This window comes from Lolium rigidum, chromosome 5, assembly GCF_022539505.1.
Source record: "Lolium rigidum isolate FL_2022 chromosome 5, APGP_CSIRO_Lrig_0.1, whole genome shotgun sequence".
In the NCBI taxonomy this organism is placed as follows: Eukaryota; Viridiplantae; Streptophyta; class Magnoliopsida; order Poales; family Poaceae; genus Lolium; species Lolium rigidum.
This window is the reverse complement of record NC_061512.1, coordinates 223,979,643-223,999,427: the sequence shown is the minus strand read 5'-3', so window position 1 is coordinate 223,999,427 and position 19,785 is coordinate 223,979,643. Positions and strand designations below refer to the sequence as shown.

General features: G+C 53.9%; 1 protein-coding gene across 1 annotated transcript; it reads left to right on the top strand.

Moving 5' to 3' along the window:
• Nucleotides 1-407: 407 nt before the first annotated feature.
• LOC124654786 (probable transcription-associated protein 1) lies at nucleotides 408-803 on the top strand. Its single transcript, XM_047193771.1, has one exon. The coding sequence runs from the start codon at nucleotides 408-410 to the stop codon at nucleotides 801-803; it is 396 nt and encodes a 131-aa protein (XP_047049727.1).
• Nucleotides 804-19,785: the final 18,982 nt, after the last annotated feature.

The following is a 19,785-nucleotide window of genomic DNA, read 5'->3' as shown; positions in this document are numbered from 1 at the left end:
TCCCTTTCCTAGGTAAATTATAGATTTTGTATGTTTATGTCATCTTTGTAATTGAACTTCTTTGCCCCATATATAATGTGTAGATGAACAAACAAAATAATCCTATAGGTACTTTGAAGATCCACTTGTAAGATGCACAAACTCATGTAGTAATAAGTTCATAGCAAAGCACACTAAACCCCCCAAAGTTGCAATTAAACCCTCATAAAAGCTTTTCATTTCTTTCATATCCGTGCCACTGATCTCCTGTGTCCACTGCTGCTATTTAACACTTCGCGCACACCTCTCTCTCTCTCCTTGTCCATTTGTTTACCCAGTTTCTGCACCCACCGGAGAACAAGAATTCGATCCCATTCCAATTCCACCCACTTGCGCGGCGAATTTCACCGCCGATTCGGCGGACAGCGATGGCCTCTTTCGCCGACGAGGGCTTACCGCCGCTGACGCCGATCAAGACGGCGCCTTTGGCACCCCCTTCGCCGTACGCCGCTGATGCCGCCTCGGCCGCTCCATCCCAGGCGACGTCGACGACGACCACGCTAGAGTCGGCAGCAGAGGAGAAGACGACGAAGCCGGCGTTGGAGGATCAGAAGGAGCCGGCGACGCCCACGTCGGAGGAGAGCAGGCTCCGGACGCCCGAGGTGTGCCCACCGGCGCCGGTGCCTCTTCTGCCGTCCGTGAAGCGGAAGTCGCGGCCTACATCTACGACGACGACGACAGCCCGGGCGTACATCGTCATCCCGCGAGACCTCTCCGCCGTGTTCCGGACCATGCCGCCAGAGAAGCGGATCCGGGCGTCCTGATTCTGCTGTTGCTGCGATCTGCCAGACTGCCACCAGCCGGCCGGAGATCGGTTCGGTTGATTAATTTCTTGTATAATTCTTCTAGTTCCGGGTTCGTCTGTTGTAGTCCTAGATGGCTAGATTAGGACGCACCGAAGTTTATGCTTTGCGAAGGTCGATCTGTTCGATCATGTGGTGTTTCAACAAAGGAAAACTTAGAGCAACAGTGCTGCAGGCTGTGCGCTTCAGGCTGGCTACCATGCCAGAGTGTCATGCCCATGTGTGTCAGTGTGTGCAGATTCCCAGCTCTACCATCATGCTGAAATGTACTCAGTTCATTTCCTACTAGCTCCAGCTGCCGCACGCTGACTGACGCGTAGCCGAGCTCATACCGCAGCTGCTGGCCACCAGCAGCTGAACGCCCCACCTGACCTGAATCGCGTTCAGTGTTGCAAGGGTGATAATTTTCTTCCTGTCCGTCCATCAGACAAACGAGGAGGAACTGACCGAGAAATCGGACAGAGGCACAGAGGCAATTCGACGCCAATCGATGATCGCTGCAGTGGGAAGAAGGAGAAGCGAATGATCTGCTGCCGATGGACAAGCGAAAGGAACAGCAGCATGCATGAATGCTTTCGCAGCCTTGCAGTTGCAGAGTTGCAGCCACGGCCAGGCTGCAGATGTGAACTTCGCAGCACAGGCCTGACCGATCGATCTCCTCCCCGCAGCACTGCGCAACCACTGTGCGCACGTCGAGAGCAGCGGCCTGCATCTGCATGCATGCATTCAGGTTTCAGCAGTGCCAGGGGAATGGGGCGGGAGAGATGGCTGCAAACAACGCCTTTTGTTCCCGGTGGTCCTCCGCCTGTTGCCTCCCCTTCCGATGCATGGATCCATCGTCCACGACGACGTACCAATCGTCTGACGGCCGGCAGGCCAGGACAGCCGATCGACTGCCGGCGGGGCCGGCGCACACGCATCGGCCGGTTGAGTAGGCCAATAATTCCGCGCCGTTCGTACGCGCGCGCACGTTGGCTCGATTGATCGTCGACACCATGGGTCGTACAATGTATGATAGATGGATCATTTGGGGGGATCACCGGCTATAGCAGTAGCAGTATCTCTAGATCATCCTAGCTAGCTAGATGAATTATGTGTGATGTACTACCTCCGTTTCAAGGAATAAATCGCACGCGTATTCCAAGACGAACTTTGACCATAAAAGTTAAGCAACAAAATCTTGAGCAACAAAGTTGAGCAACAAAATTTTGGAACAAAGTTTGTGCACCCAAGAAGTGGGGTGGCCTTGGCATACCCAACCTCAGAATGATGAACATGGCTTTCTGAGCTAGGTGGCTCTGGCTGCAGCGTGTAGATAACACCAGGCCGTGGAGTGAGTTCAACATCCAGGTTCCCTCTATGATTCGAAAGATCTTCGAGGGGGCAACCTACTCCGTGATTGGGGACGGGAAGTCTACCTTCTTCTGGACTGATAAGTGGTTACCAGACGGGCGGTTGCGGGACATCGCGCCAAATCTGTTCGCAGCAGTGCCTAAGCGCACCCTTAGGCTGCGGAGAGTTCACGACGGGCTGCTAGGAGGATGGCGAGACGACATTTCCCCGGACCTAGAGGCGCCGGCGATCAGGGAGCTGTTCCAAGTGGCAGACCGTCTGGCAGATGTTGCCCTCTCGGAGGGTGTGGAGGACAGCTTTCGGTGGGGATGGGACAACAGCTATTCCTATTCGGCACGATCTTGTTACCGCGCGATGTTTGGCGCCAGGATAGAAATGGCTGGAGCTTTGCAGATCTGGCGTTCGCGAGCCCCGCCGAACTGCAGGGTTTTCCTTTGGCTAGCGGCAAGGAACAGGTGCTGGACAGCCGACTAATTGAGCAGACGGGGCCTTCCGCACCCGGCGGCATGCCCTTTCTGTGATCAGGTAGAGGAGTCCCTGGATCATCTGCTAGTGGGATGTGTCCTGGCGCGAGAGGTCTGGTCCGTTTCCCTGCGCTGGTGGGGAAAGCTCGGATGGATGCCTCAGGCAAACACACGCTTTATCCTCTGGCTACAAGGAAAACGAGGTGGACCGGGGAAGGACCGAGATCTCTGGACGGGAATCACGCTTGTCTGCTGGTGCCTCTGGCGCCACCGGAATGACGTGGTTTTCGAGGGTGTGCCCCCCTCAAGACAGGCGGTGGTAGCACGAATCTCCGATGAGGCTGAGCTCTAGAGAGCGGCTGGGTTGTTCAGAGACACCCTTGCAGTAGTGGACAAGTGGAGATGTCGCGAGTAATCCCGTACCGTGTGTGTGCTGCCTAGCTGCAGCGTGGGGTTGCACTCTGTGGCGCATGTGCCTAGAGTGTGTTGTAACGCTGGCCTTCTGGCCTTTTTCTTCTATGAAACCGATACGTCTATCCATGACGTATCCTTGAAAGAAAAATATTATATGTAATTAGTATCGTTGGATTCGTATTGAAAAGTACTTTCTAATGATACTAATTTTATATAAATAATCTTTATCTATTTAAAGTAATTCTTGGTCAAACAAAAAACACGTAAAACGAGGGCGCCTTATTCCTTGAAACGGAGGTACTATTTGTGGAATGGGCTCCCGGCAAAATTAAAGCACAGCCTCCCATATATGGGGGTATAATTTTCCCACCAAATCCGTTTCCGATCCATTTTAGAGAATTTATATCCACTTTATAGAATCCGAATGATCTGAAACTTGACACCAGATACAATATTGTATCGACGTTTTTTTTCTAGCTTAGGATTTCATACCAGGCGGGACCGGAATTTTCGGTTACTGCGAAATACCAACGGAGCAACGGTAGGACGGAAAGACCTTATTTTGATTTCATAATGTAGCCGCCGCCTCATCATGCTAAAAAAAGACAATGAAAAATAAATTAAATAAAAAACGGGAACCCTCCCGCTGACGAGAGCCGACAAAAGGTCGTGGTCCACCACACCTCCAAGGCCATAAGACCACCAGCGACGGAGCATATGGCAGCGTCGCCGCTAAGAGGGTCGGAAAACCACGATTGTTTTTAGATTGGCCGCCGCCTCCCGATCGCCTCATGTACTATCACGTACCGGTTCATTGTAACTTATTTTTTAGAACAAAAAGAAAGTCTTCTTTCATTAATTTCGTGTTTCAAGGGAGAGCAACGAATCAAGACGTGGTTCGGACGGAATGCTCCGTCCCTAAATTATGGCCGGCATGTTTAGCTTTTGTAGCCGTCGACCGATTCGGATGTACTCCTTCCATTTATACATAGATATTTTAGATTTGTCTAGATTTCAATGTATTCATATACTACAAAATACTACAAAATAGTGTCTACATGTATTCAAATTTTGACAAGTATAAGACATTTATTTATGGATAGAAGTAGTACCTGCTATGATTTATATATGAAGGCCATATGTTGTGCTCAAAGGGAAAAAAAGTGGTGTTTCAGCGAAAGGAATCTGAAAGCAGTAGTGCTGCTATGAAAAAAGCGATTGACCATCATGCATGCCAGAGTTGCAGGTCAATGTCAGCGGCAGTGCAGCGGCACACTGACTGACGCCTAACCGAACTAATGCCGCACGTAGCGCACCTGATCACCAGCTAGCAACTGACCGCGGCAGCTGAGCAAGCAAGCAAAATGGCAGGAGTAAGGGCATCTCCAGCGGCGCGACGCAAATGGTCGTTGAGCGACCGTTTTCGTCCGCCGTAACCGGAAATGTATCTGGCACCACCTTCAGCGGGGCGACGCAAAATGACCAGGCCGTCCGCGGAGACGCAAATCTGGCCCAAGTATGCGCCTGGGATGCGTTTCTGGCGGACGCTCGGCGGACGCGGAAAGTGTCCGCTCGCGTCTGGCGGACGTTTTGTCTGGCCCACCAGACAGTGACGCAGCGTCGATGCGTCTTCTCCGCCAGTACTGGCGGCGAGGCGTCGCTTTGGCAGTCTGCGGCCGCGTTATTGGCGATGCCTCGCGTGCCGCGCGGCCGTCGCCTACCTCTGCGCACGTAGTAATGGCGATGCCACTGCTGGCGCGGCCGTCGCCCTGCCTCCGACTTATATAAACAGGGGCGCAAGCATCTCATCTCCTCCCTACAAAACCCTAGCCAGCGCTGCCGTAGCGCCGCTGCCGTAACGCCGCTTCCGCTCAGCCCTAGCAGATCCGCCATGAGCAGCGCCGGACGCTGCCAGGCTGCCGCGCCTCCACCTCCACCTTCACCTCCCACTCCACCTCCCCCGGCCTCGAGCTCCGACGACGAGTTCGACTCCGAAGACAGCACCGACCTCCTCCACCCGGTCAGGGACGCCGCGGCCCTGGCTGAAGCGGAGAAGGAAGCAGAGGAGGAGCGGGCGGCCCATGCGGCGGTCGACGCCGAGCTGGAACAGCGCAGGCTGGCGGCCGCCGCTGCAGCAGAGGACTCCGACTCGGAGATATCTTGGTCCTCGGATGACCCTGATGTGCCTACGTCGGAGGAGAAGGCGGCGGAGCAGAGGGCCATCGTCGAGTCTTTCGAGATGCTGAAGGACGACGCCGCCAACGCGAGGCTGGAACAGTGCCTGCAAGAGGACGCGGCGGTGCACCGAGCCATAGCGGCCGCGCGGGAGGCGGCGGAGAAGCAAGCGACGGAGCGACGCAACGACGGTGTCGGCCCGTCAGGAAGCGAGTAGTCTAGACCTATAGATCTACTTTGTATAGTTTTTATGCATTCATATGTACTAGTTTGAAATTTTTTAACTATGTTGCAAATTCAAAAAATGGGTCGCCCCGATGGAAGCACACCCAGACGCAAACGGACGCGCGGACAAAATATGTCCGCGGAGCGACGCAAACGGACGCTTACGACCACTTTTGAGCGTCCAAAATGCGTCGCGCCGCTGAAGATGCCCTAACTGATACGAACCGCTCAGACAAACGAGAAGGAACTGACCGAGAAATCAGAGAGAGGGATCGGCAGTTCCACGCCTACAGATGGTCGCTGCAGTGGGAAGAAGGAAGGAGAAGCGAAGGATCTACTGCTAGACAAGCGAAAGGAACAGCAGCATGCATGAATGCAGTTGCAGAATTTGCAGGCTGCAGACGTTCGTCACCGGCTGAATTTCGCAGCACATGCCCGATCGACCGATCTCCTCCCCTGCCGGCCGCAGCACTGCGCGGCCACTGTGCGTACGCCGAGAACACGCAGCGGCCTGCATGCATGCATTCAGGTTTCAGCAGGTGCGGACGAGCAGCGCAGTGCCAGGGGGAAAGGGCGAGAGAGATGGCTGCAAACAAGGCCTTTTACTCCTGGTGGCCCTCCGCCTGTCGCCTCCATGGATCAATCGTCGACGACGACGCCCCGATCCTCTCTCACCGCCGGCTGGCCGGACAGTAGATCGACTGCCGGCGGGGCCGGCGCAGACGCATCGGCCGGTTGAGGAGGCCAATAATTCCGCGCCGTTCGTACGCGCACGTTGGATCGATTGATCGTCGACAGCATGTGTTGTACCATGTACAGTATGATTGATGGATCATTTGGGGGATCACCGGTTATGGCAGTAGCAGTATCTAGATCATCCTAGCTACTCCCGTTGGGCGTTGCGGGGATCACGTTGGAGTAGGGGCTCCCGGCAAATTAAATCCTATCTTTCTGGCACCATCAGCATTCCGTGAGCATGCAAGTCTGTGTACTGTCCTTGTTAGAGCATCTCTAGCTGCATCCTCCTCCTCCAAACAACGTCCGGATAAAACGCCGGATTAATCGTTTGGTACGCTAACGCGTGGTGCCGCCCATTCAGGAACGGAGTGGACACGCTGGACAACATTTGAGGCAAGCCCGGAGCAGAGTGGTGTTTGGGACGCGCGGTAGGGAGGTTATGTATCTGGCGCGCCTTAAATGTTTTTGAGAGACGCAACTGAAGATACTTTTAGGTTTTTCTTGTTGTTGTCGAGCGCGAGATGCTGCATGACAACGGCGAAAGGAAGGGTTGGATTTGCGGTGGCGGACAGGACAACGCGTGTCTGCAATAGATTGCACCAGCCCTGCATGTACGCGGCTAGGGAGGCGATCGAGGCAACTCAGGTCCACGCGGTCTTATTAAATGAAGACCTGTCGTCGTCCTCGAGCCCACACCAGTCCCCAGTCCCCACTCTCTCCCACTGACAGAAACCCTACCAATGCCCTAGCTCGAGGCCATGGTGAAGGGTGGCAGATGGTTTCGTCCTAGGCGCAACGACCACGAGGCCGACGGGTCTCGCTTCAGCGGCGGCGATGGCAATGGCGGCCGCCGCTTCTTTCACGCGACACAAAAGCCACCTCGTCCGCCACCCGTACCGCGCTTGGAGCGGCGCATCTATGTGGAGGCCGAGACCGCTCGCCAGTTTGCAGAGGCCGTCGTGCCTCTGCCCTGGCCTGAGGTCACCTGCCACAGAATTGGCACCTAAACCAGGCGAGGATGCCCGTGCGTGGCCCTACTCGCCGCCGGGAGATCCAATGTCGGCGGGCGTACCTGCAGCCAGATTTGAGGGGGACCCTACCTACGCCGTGGAATTGGCACTATGGGCGAGGTGGTTCGAGGCCGAACACCAGGAGCGACGCGCCGGCATCTAGGCATACCTGGAAGACCTCGATGATGAGGACGTGGACTACGAGGCATATAAGGAGGCGCACGCGTAGTCACTCGAGCCTCAGACGCCGCCGCCGATGGCCGTGAAAGAGGAGGAGGAGGCGCAACCAGTGTAGTGGCTTGGCTTTGTCTTCCCCATGCCGCGCCCTGGCCGTCCCGACTGGTCGCAATACCTCGGGGTGGTCACGAACTATGTGGAACCCCGCTCGTGGGCGCCGCCGTTCGCGCCGGAAGCGTACTACCAGGCACGTCTTGTCGAAGACCCTTCGTAGGACGAGCACGAGGACGACCTCGATTATGAGCCGATGGAGGCCGGCCTCACGAAAGAGGAGGCCATCCTTCGTGCCATGCTCCTCTCCGAGGCGGAGGAGCGAGCCAAGTGGATTGGCCTCGAGGAGGCCATCCAGAGCTCGTAGCAGCCCTCCGCACTGGCACCGCCACCTCCACTCCGAGCAGCTGAGCAGCTGCCTCCACCACCTTCGGGGACCAATGTGTGGCCGCCACCATAGGTCTTCATCGACCTCGGCGAGGAGGACTAGAAGCCACTGGCAAGAAGGACTAGAAGCTTCCATCAGTGTTATCTTTCTGGTTTTTTTATTGTAAAACTCGCCCTTTGTGGGCCCCTCTATATATGCAAACTATGTCGTAATTTTGTTGCGGTCAGAAACCCACCGGCGGGCAGCGACTGGCAACACCGTAGAGCCGGGAACAACTCAGGGCTGCGGCTGGCCCCAGTCCCTCAGAGCGACGGCCCGCAAAGCCTTCTGGACGCACGTCCGATCTTGTCGCAAGGGCGTGCCACCCGACCTATACCCGGTCGGGGAAGGTGTTGGATGATGCCTCGCTTAACTTCCTGCATGACATACACGTAAACATTAAATACGAGCCTCGATCGGCTCTCGAGGTTATCTCGTGAATCGGCTCAAAGAGCCGATCCACCCATGATTCGTACAAGGTGTCCGAATATATGGTGGTCCTGCTTGATCAAGATAAAGCTAATGCGATCTACGACGATTTAGGGTTTTCACCGCATAATCGGATCATCCTACTCACGATTGGGCCTCGCGCTCGCGTACGGTGATCGTAAGCCGATCCTAGACAGGGCCTAAAAACCAACACGAGGTTGATCCCGGAACATCCTGTCTAGGGCTAGCAAACTACACCCTACACGCCGCTGGATCCTCCAACCCTTTGTAAGGCCTAACTATTGCGGATATTAAACTAATCCTTGAAGAACAAGGAGCAACCGTAACGGATCGGATCTACTAAACAATGATCAAGCGGGGTGCCGCCCCTACACCTAAGATAGGTGTAAGGGCGGCTAGATGTATAAGGGTTGCACTACGACAGACATATGATACGAAGAACAATGCTAACCCTAACACATCTAAGATAACTACGTTGCTCGCCATCAAAAAGGCGTCAGCACGAGCAACGCATGAACAACGTAATAAGCTTGTGCTGCCTAGATCGCAAGATGCGATCTAGGCAGCATGGTGCTTACCGGAGAAACCCTTGAGACGAAGGAGTTGGCGATGCGCCGAGATTGGTTGTGTTGAACGTTGGTTGTTGTTTTTTCCATAAACCCTAGATACATATTTATAGTCCGGGGGACTTTCTAATGTGGGAATAATCCCAACCGTGCACGAGGCAAACTCTAACTAACCGACACGTAACCTACTATGTTACAGATACACGGGCAATTAGCCCAAACTTGGTACACAAGGCCGATTCACGTATTTCTTCTATATATAATCTTCAAACCCATCTTGATCGCGGCCCACCTCTGACTCGGTCAAATTCTCGTGATAACACATGCCCCCTCGGTTTTGGAAATGACATTTCCAAAATCATTACGCTTTTCTTTCGTCGGGTCATGTCATGGCAGAAGCGGAACCGCCGCGAATCTTCCATCATTTCGCCTCGCTTCCTGGGCTTCTCACGCACGAATTGATAATTTCGGCATAAACGTCCTCGAGAACCGTCATGGCATTAAACCTCCACTTTATTTATCCGTGCCGAACGGTTCGCCACTCCATCCCCTTGCTCTGTTCTGCCCACCAGCGCCAAAAAACCCTCTTCCTCTGTAGCAATGTCGTCCTCTTCCTCCTCTTCCGTTTCCCTCCAATCCTCCTCCTCAAGCGAGTCGATTCCAGGGCACAACCAGATGGAGGCGTACAACCGGCGCGCTCCTAAGCATTGGGACAAGCGGGAGTGGGACTTCGATTTCGTGCCAGAGGGCGAGGACCTCGTCTGGTCAGATGGGGCCATGCCCCTAACTGACGGGGAGGATGACCTCCGATTCCTGATCGACGGAGCGCTGGAGGAGGAGAGCGACAACGACGACCCTCCCTTCCGGGGTAAATTCACCTCCATCACCAAAGAAGAAGAGGATGACGAAGACGAAGACATCTCCTCCGACACGAAGAAGGAACAGGAGGACGACACCTCCTCCGACGAACCGCCGCCAAAGCGCATCCGTGGCTGGGCTTGGTCAAATGAGGATGATGACGATGACGAGGAAGAAGCCTTCGCTGAAGGTTACAGTAGCAGCAATGAGGAACTCGCCGACGCGACAGCAATGACGACGGCTACCCCAGCGACGGCGAAGATGGCAACAGCCCTTAGAGTAGGGATCTACTAGCATAGAATTAGCTGTAGTAACCTGTTCCCTTTGTTGAACAATCGGCTCCTCTTTGTAAGAAATCTTATTATCAATGAAAAAACTTCCTTTGATTTTGCCGATGTCCTTTATACTGATTTAGCCGATTTTTCCTCATCTGACTTTGTCGATTGTTAGCCTAACCAATGCTCAATGTCCGGTGGCAACGCATTAGCTTCTTACGATAATCTGCGAGACAGGCCAATTCAGTCATCCCTCCAAGTTAGCCAGCTCCGCTGATGACGATAGCACTTGGCACAGCTAATTGCAGCAGGCTGGCGATTTGGTCTTGAGCGGGCGCCCTGGAACTGTTGCGGAATCAGCTTGGATGCTAAAACTGATATCTCTGTAAATAAAAGCACCGCTCCTCGTAACGGTCGCGATGTAGAGCCAAGCGATTCCAACCAAATCGGCTCCCCGAGCCAAGAATCTTTGGGAGAGTTGCCCCCCAAGCCCCATCCAAGACGAGAACAATAATAAATCAGCCAAATGTGTCACCATCGGCTTCCAAGTTACGATGCAGAACCAGCCGATTTCAACAAAATCGGCTCCCCAGAGCAGAGAACCTTCAGGGTGAGCTGCCCCCCGAGCTTTTCCAGTCCACTTCCTGCGCCATTGAGCCTCTGCTTATAACAATTGTATCTCTTGAGTCGATAACAATTGTATCTCTTCAGGGTGAGCTGCCCCCCGAGCTTCTTCAGTCCACTTCTCGCGCCTTGCAGGTCAGATCGGGTCTTTTCCTTTGGCGGATCTGATGCAACCCATCCCTAACCTGATCTGCACGTCCAGGCTGCTCTTGGCATTGGCATTGGTCCATTGAGTCTCTGCTTAGTCGATGTCTGCGCATCGGCTGTGCTTAAAAAATTTTGAATTTTTTTACGGCCGATTTACGTATCGGCCCCCATACTTCAATACCCATCATCAAAGAATATCTTGGGATGTTGGGCATTTGAAAGATACTTCTACTTCATATTCTCGTGTTTTATCCACCTGGGTGCCCCCCCGAGCCGATTCTTTCAAGGGATTTGATGGTATCGGCTCTTCAGGTATTTCCTGTTAGATCGAATGTTGAACCCAGGTAGAATGTACAGTGAGGATAATTTTGGCCGATTGCTGGAATCGGCCTCCACGTTGAATCGCTCAATGAAGGTTTTGTAATGTTCCTTCATAGATTTTTGGGGCCGATCACAAGGATCAGCCTCGCCAAGTTTGCTCATTGATTTGCTCCAGCTACATGGTCAGGCCAGTGGATAAGACCAGCCTAACTTCATCCTTTGTCATGTCGATGCGCTCGCCGTCGTCTACCTTGAGTGCATCGTTTAATCCTCGAGCAGTAAACTCCGTTGGGAGGATGAGCACCATGTTTGTGCCAGCCGATGTCTCATCATCGGCTTTCTTTTGTCTGGGGCGCCACTCTTTCCTTTGTGGCCGACCTTCTTCGTCCAAGGTTCGCTGAATTTTGGCGGCCAGATCAGGCCGTGCCTTCCTCAACGTGTGCAGGTATAACCTTTCAGCTTCCTCCAATCCACGCAGACGCTGAACCCTTCGCTTTTGGGAACGGCTGAGCCCATCAGGGCACCACCTTGGCCGATGATACTTGTCTTCTTCATCATCGTCCTCTAGTTCCTCGAGATCTTCCACCCGAGCGGACTCAGGCATGCTTGTTCCGAGGCGGGAGAGGCCCTAGACGTTTGAACACGGACACGTTAACCGCATCCTTCTTCTTTTGTTTGCATTCTCGGGCAGTTGCCGATTGTAGGCAATCGGCTCATTCTCGAATCCCAGCGATGTCCGAAGAAGTGGCAGTCCCAGTGCCTATCCACGTCGTCTTGCTCCCTCGACTTTTCCTTGGCGTGGCGCTCATATCGCTCCTCGTCGTGATCACGCCGACGACGTCTCCTGTCGTCTCTAGCCAGACGATCCTTTTCATCATCGTCATTGTATCGTCGGCGCTGGTCATACTGACTCACATACTTGTTGAGGAGGTGATCAGAGAGAGGTCGCTGATATCTGATGTTCTTCACTTCTCCTCTGTGACGTAGCGCTTGCCGTCGTGGCGGAGCCGATCGCGTGGAGCGGCTTCCTCTGTGTCTTTGCTATGAGAGCAGCTGCCCTCATCTCCGTCCTTACCAGAGTGGTGCCCAGGCCCTACCATGTTGACATTGCACGAGAAATCTGGCTGGCACCCTCCATGGTAAGTATACTCCACCATGTTAACGGCGGGGAAGGGGTGTGTGTCGACCTTCATGGCGTACTGGTTGAAAATTAGCCGCCCTTTTTCTATCGCCATTTGGATCTGCTGACGCCACACCCTGCAGTCGTTGGTGGCGTGGGTGAACGTGTTATGCCACTTGTAGTATGGCGTTCCATTCAGCTCTCGCACCGTGGGGATCTTGTGGCCTTCGGGTACCTTTAGCTGCTTCTCCGTGAGTAAGAGGTCGAAAATCTGCTCAGCTTTGGTCACGTCGAAGTCGAACCCTTTTGGAGGACCTTGTGGCTTAACCCACTTACGGGACACGGGGTTTGCCGCCCGAGCCCATTCAGCCACCGCTACCTCTTGATCTCCCGCAGCACCTTCATCCTCGTCCGCCTCAACCAGGACCACCGCTCGCTTGAATTTGTCCCGGTAAACATCCGGGTGGCGCTGTTCATATGCCGATAGCTTTCGCACCATGTGCGCCAATGAAGGGTAGTCCGCTTGGGAGGCCACGTCCTTGATCGATGATGAGAGACCCACCACCGCCAACTCGATCGCTTCTTTTTCACTTACGTGAACCGAATAGCATCGGTTCCTCACGGTCCTGAAGCGCTGGATGTATTCTGACACTGTTTCCCCGCGCTTCTGTCGTACTTGTGCTAGATCGGCAATGCCAGCCTCGGAAGCCTCTGAGTGATACTGCTCATGGAACTTCTCTTCCAACTGCTTCCAAGTCCGGATTGAGTTTGGTGGCAACGATGTGTACCACCCGAAAGCCGATCCTGTGAGGGACTGTGCGAAGAACCTCACACGCAGCTCGTCTGATGCTGAGATCGTGCCCAACTGTGCCAAATATCGGCTCACATGCTCGATGGAGCTGGAACCATCTGATCCACTAAACTTTGTGAAGTCAGGGAGCCGATATTTGGGTGGTAGCGGGATCAATTCGTACTCATTGGGGTACGGCTTGGTATAGCCGAACGTCTTCCTTTTCGGCATCATGCCGAACTGATCTTTCAGAATTGTACAAATCTGATCCGCGGTGATGGCTGAAGGTGTCGAACCACGAAGATTCGCCGGGGTGGCATACTTAGCCAGCCATTCTTGCTTTTCCAGTTCCGAGCCAAGCTGCAGGAGCTGGGCTGCGGAGGTTTGTCGGAGTAGCGTACTTAGCTAACCACGTTTGCTTCTCAAGATCTGCTCCCGACGTTCCTCCCTGCTATTCCGAAGGCCCTGCTATTGCAGCCTGGTTTGAGAGTGCCCGGGTGCATGCGATCGCGAGTGCGTATGCGCACGCGTATCCGTGCGGGATCTCCTTGGGCGCCTCGGGTAGGAATTGGCGATCACTAGGGTCACCACCAATCTTGTAGACGACGTATGCCGATGAGTTCGGCACTTCTGGTGCTGCCAACGCGAACGGCAGCGGCGGACGGGACTGGAGTGGCATCTCTCCTTGGTAAGTCCCCGAGCTGGTCCCGACGGAGAATACCGATGGCTCATGATTTCCTGGATCACGCGCGGAGCGACACGCTCCAAAGTGTTCACCGGGCTCTCGGAGTGGCGGTGCGGCGAATGAGCCACCATGAAGTTGATCTCCTGACGCAGCGACCCGGTGCGTTCTTCTGACGAGGCGGACAGGTCCACTCCATCGAGCGCGCCTTCAGGTGAGAACCCCTTCCACCGATGCCATGGGAGCGGGTTACGTGGAACGAGCCGATGAGGTCGGCTTCGAGGACCGCCTTGATTTCGTCATGCTTCTTCTTGAGCTCGTCGGTCGGATCCTCGTACTTGACCGGAGTGCTTTCCGCCATCTCGGATGTAGATGGCGATGCGGTGGATGTCGAAGATCGTCCCACCGGGCGTGCCGAGAATGTGTTGCGGTCGGAAACCCACCGGCGGGCAGCGACCGGCAACACCGTAGAGCCGGGAACAACTCGGGGCTGCGGCTGGCCCCGATCCTCGCAGCGACGGCCCGCAAAGCCTTCCGGTCGCACGTCCGATGCTCGTCGCAAGGGCGTGCCACCTGACCTATACCTGGTCGGGAAGGTGTTGGATGATGCCTCGCTTAACTTCTCGCATGGCATACACGTAAACGTTAAATACGAGCCTCGATCGGCTCTCGAGGTTATCTCGTGAATCGGCTCAAAGAGCCGATCCACCCATGATTCGTACAAGGTGTCCGAATATATGGTGGTCCTGCTTGATCAAGATAAAGCTAATGCGATCTACGACGATTTAGGGTTTTCACCGCATAATCGGATCATCCTACTCACGATTGGGCCTCGCGCTCGCGTACGGTGATCGTAAGCTCGATCCTAGACAGGGCCTAAAAACCAACACGAGGTTGATCCCCGGAACATCCTGTCTAGGGCTAGCAAACTACACCCTACACGCCGCTGGATCCTCCAACCCTTTGTAAGGCCTAACTATTGCGGATATTAAACTAATCCTTGAAGAACAAGGAGCAACCGTAACGGATCGGATCTACTAAACAATGATCAAGCGGGGTGCCGCCCCTACACCTAAGATAGGTGTAAGGGCGGCTAGATGTATAAGGGTTGCACTACGACAGCATATGATACGAAGAACAATGCTAACCCTAACACATCTAAGATAACTACGTTGCTCGCCATCAAAAAGGCTTCAAGCACGAGCAACGCATGAACAACGTAATAAGCTTGTGCTGCCTAGATCGCAAGATGCGATCTAGGCAGCATGGTGCTACCGAAGAAACCCTCGAGACGAAGGAGTTGGCGATGCGCCGAGATTGGTTGTGTTGAACGTTGGTTGTTGTTTTTCCATAAACCCTAGATACATATTTATAGTCCGGGGGACTTTCTAATGTGGGAATAATCCCAACCGTGCACGAGGCAAACTCTAACTAACCGACACGTAACCTACTATGTTACAGATACACGGGCAATTAGCCCAAACTTGGTACACAAGGCCGATTCACGTATTTCTTCTATATATAATCTTCAAACCCATCTTGATCGCGGCCCACCTCTGACTCGGTCAAATTCTGGTGATAACACATGCCCCCCTGGTTTTGGAAATGACATTTCCAAAATCATTACGCTTTTCTTTCGTCGGGTCATGTCGTGGCAGAGCAGAACTGCCGCAGAATCTTCCATCATTTCGCCTCGCTTCCTGGGCTTCTCTGCACGAATTGATAATTTCGGCATAAACGTCCTCGAGAACCGTCATGGCATTAAACCTCCACTTTATTTATCCGTGCCGAACGGTTTGCCACTCCATCCCCTTGCTCTGTTCTGCCCACCAGCGCCAAAAAACCCTCTTCCTCTGTAGCAATGTCGTCCTCTTCATCCTCTTCCGTTTCCCTCCAATCCTCCTCCTCAAGCGAGTCGATTCCAGGGCACAACCAGATGGAGGCGTACAACCGGCGCGCTCCTAAGCATTGGGACAAGCGGGAGTGGGACTTCGATTTCGTGCCAGAGGGCGAGGACCTCGTCTGGTCAGATGGGGCCATGCCCCTAACTGACGGGGAGGATGACCTCCGATTCCTGATCGACGGAGCACTGGAGGAGGAGAGCGACAACGACGACCCTCCCTTCCGGGGTAAATTCACCTCCATCACCAAAGAAGAAGAGGATGACGAAGACGAAGACATCTCCTCCGACACGAAGAAGGAACAGGAGGACGACACCTCCTCCGACGAACCGCCGCCAAAGCGCATCCGTGGCTGGGCTTGGTCAAATGAGGATGATGACGATGACGAGGAAGAAGCCTTCGCTGAAGGTTACAGTAGCAGCAATGAGGAACTCGCCGACAGCAGCAATGACGACGGCTACCCCAGCGACGGCGAAGATGGCAACAGCCCTTAGAGTAGGGATCTACTAGCATAGAATTAGCTGTAGTAACCTGTTCCCTTTGTTGAACAATCGGCTCCTCTTTGTAAGAACTCTTATTATCAATGAAAAAACTTCCTTTGATTTTGCCGATGTCCTTTATACTGATTTAGCCGATTTTTCCTCATCTGACTTTGTCGATTGTTAGCCTAACCAATGCTCAATGTCCGGTGGCAACGCATTAGCTTCTTACGATAACTGCGAGACAGGCCAATTCAGTCATCCCTCCAAGTTAGCCAGCTCCGCTGATGACGATAGCACTTGGCACAGCTAATTGCAGCAGGCTGGCGATTTGGTCTTGAGCGGGTGCCCTGGAACTGTTGCGGAATCAGCTTGGATGCTAAAACTGATATCTCTGTAAATAAAAGCACCGCTCCTCAGAACAGTCGCGATGTAGAGCCAACTAATTCCAACCAAATCGGCTCCCCAGAGCCAAGAATCTTTTGGGAGAGTTGCCCCCCAAGCCCCATCCAAGACGAGAACAGTAATAAATCAGCCAAATGTGTCACCATCGGCTTCCAAGTTACGATGCAGAACCAGCCGATTTCAACAAAATCGGCTCCCCAGAGCAGAGAACCTTCAGGGTGAGCTGCCCCCCGAGCTTTTCCAGTCCACTTCCTGCGCCATTGAGCCTCGCTTATAACAATTGTATCTCTTGAGTCGATAACAATTGTATCTCTTCAGGGTGAGCTGCCCCCCGAGCTTCTTCAGTCCACTTCTCGCGCCTTGCAGGTCAGATCGGGTCCTTCCCTTTGGCGGATCTGATGCAACCCATCCCTAACCGATCTGCACGTCCGAGGCTGCTCTTGGCATTGGCATTGGTCCATTGAGTCTAGCTTAGTCGATGTCGCGCATCGGCATGCTTAAAAATTTGAATTTTTTTATGCCGATTTACGTATCGGCCCCATACTTCAATACCCATCATCAAAGAATATCTTGGGATGCTCGGGCATTTGAAAGATACTTCTACTTCATATCCTCGTGTTTTATCCACCTAGGTGCCCCCGAGCCGATTCTTTCAAGGGACTTGATGGTATCGGCTCTTTAGGTATTTCCTGTTAGATCGAATGTTGAACCCAGGTAGAATGTACAGTGAGGATAATTTTGGCCGATTGCTGGAATCGGCCTCCACGTTGAATCGCTCAATGAAGGTTTTGTAATGTTCCTGAAAGATCGAGATGTCGCCTAGAGGGGGGGGGGGTGAATAGGCAATTACAAACTCTTGCGGATTTGTCTTGTATGAATGCGGAATTAAACTATCGTTTAGTTTACATGGTCAAGCCAAGGATAAGACCAGCCTAACTTCATCCTTTGTCATGTCGATGCGCTCGCCGTTGTCCACCTTGAGTGCATCGTTTAGTCCTCGAGCAAGAAACTCCGTTGGGAGGATGAGCACCATGTTTGTAGCCAGCCGATGTCTCATCATCGGCTTTCTTTTGTCTCGGGGCGCCACTCTTTTCTTTGTGGCCGACCTTCTTCGTCCGTGGTTCGCTGAATTTTGGCGGCCGCATCAGGCCGTGCCTTCCTCAACGTGTGCGTGTATATCCTTTCAGCCTTCCTCCAACCCACGTGTACGCCGAACCCTTCGCTTCGGGAACGGCCGAGCCCATCGTGGCACCACCCTGGCCGATGATACTTGTCTTCTTCATCATCGTCCTCTAGTTCCTCGAGATCTTCCACCCGAGCGGACTCGCATGCTTGTTCCGAGGCGGGAGAGGCCCTAGACGTTTGAACACGTGACACGTTAGCCGCATCCTTCTTCCTTTGTTTACATTCTCGGGCAATTGCCGATTGTAGGCAATCGGCTCATTCCCGAATCCCGAGCAGTTGTCCGAAGAAGGGGCAGTCCCGTGCCTATCCACGTCGTCTTGCTCCCTCGACTTTTCCTTGGCGTGGCGCTCATATCGCTCCTCGTCGTGATCATGCCGACGACGTCTCCTGTCGTCCCTAGCCGTACGATCCTTTTCATCATCGTCGTTGTATCGTCGGCGTTGGTCATACCGACTCACATACTTGTTGAGGAGGTGATCGAGAGAGGTCGCCGATATCCGATGTTCTTCACTTCTCCATCCGTGACGTAGCGCTTGCCGTCGTGGCGGAGCCGATCGCGTGGAACGGCTTCCTCTCGTGTCTTTGCTGTGAGAGCAGCTCGCCCTCATCTCCGTCCTCTACCGCAGTGGTGCCCAGTGTCCCACCATGTTGATATTGCACGAGAAATCTGGCCGGCACCCTCCATGGTAAGTATACTCCACCATGTTAACGGCGGGGAAGGGGTGTGTGTCGACCTTCATGGCGTACCGGTTGAAAATTAGCCGCCCTTTTTCTATCGCCATCTGGATCTCGCCGACGCCACACCCTGCAGCCGTTAGTGGTGTGGGTGAACGTGTTGTGCCACTTGCGCATGGCTTTCCGTTCAGCTCCCGCACCGTGGGGATCTTGTGGCCTTCGGGTACCTTTAGCCGCTTCTCCGTGAGTAAGAGGTCGAAAATCTGCTCGCCTTTGGTCACGTCGAAGTCGAACCCTTTTGGAGGACCTTGTGGCTTAACCCACTTGCGTGACACGGGTCATGCCGCCCGAGCCCATTCAGCCACCGCTACCTTCTGATCTCCCGCAAGACCTTCATCCTCGTTCGCCTCAACCAGGACCACCGCACGCTTGAATTTGTCCCGGTAAACATCTGGGTGGCGCCGTTCATATGCCGACGCCTTCTGCACCATGTGCGCCAATGAAGGGTAGTCTCGCTTGGGAGGCCACGTCCTTGATCGATGATGAGAGACCCACCACCGCCAACTCGATCGCTTCTTTTTCACTTACGTGAACCGAATAGCATCGGTTCCTCACGGTCCCGAAGCGCTGGATGTATTCTCGACACCGTTTCCCCGCGCTTCCGTCGTACTTGTGCTAGATCGGCAATGCCAGCCTCGAAGCCTCTCGAGTGATACCGCTCATGGAACTGCTCTTCCAACTCGCTTCCAAGTCCGGATTGAGTTCGGTGGCAACGATGTGTACCACCCGAAAGCCGATCCCGTGAGGGACCGTGCGAAGAACCTCACACGCAGCTCGTCTCGATGCTGAGATCGTGCCTCGCCTGTGCCAAATATCGGCTCACATGCTCGATGGAGCTGGAACCATCTGATCCACTAAACTTTGTGAAGTCAGGGAGCCGATATTTGGGTGGTAGCGGGATCAATTCGTACTCGTTGGGGTACGGCTTGGTATAGCCGAACGTCTTCCTTTTCGGCATCATGCCGAACTGATCTTTCGAATTGTACAAATCTGATCCGCGGTGATGGCCGAAGGTGTCGAACCCCGAAGATTCGCCGGGGTGGCATACTTAGCCAGCCCATGCTTGCTTTTCCAGCTCTGAGCCAACCGCAGGAGCCGGGCTCCGGAGGTTTGTCGGAGTGGCGTACTTAGCTAACCACGTTTGCTTCTCAAGATCTGCTCCCGACGTTCCTCCTGCTGTTCCAGAGGCCCCTGCTGTTGCAGCCTGGTTCGAGAGTGCCCAGGTACTGCAGTCTGGCACGTATGCGCACGCGTATCCGTGCGGGATCTCCTTGGGCGCCTCAGGTAGGAATTGGTAGTCACTAGGGTCACCACCAATCTTGTAGACGACGTATGCCGATGAGTTCGGCACTTCTGGTGCTGCCAACGCGA

Bases quoted from the DNA above. Each gene is read 5' to 3' on its own strand.
- LOC124654786 (XM_047193771.1), top strand. From the start codon at position 408: ATGGCCTCTTTCGCCGACGAGGGCTTACCGCCGCTGACGCCGATCAAG.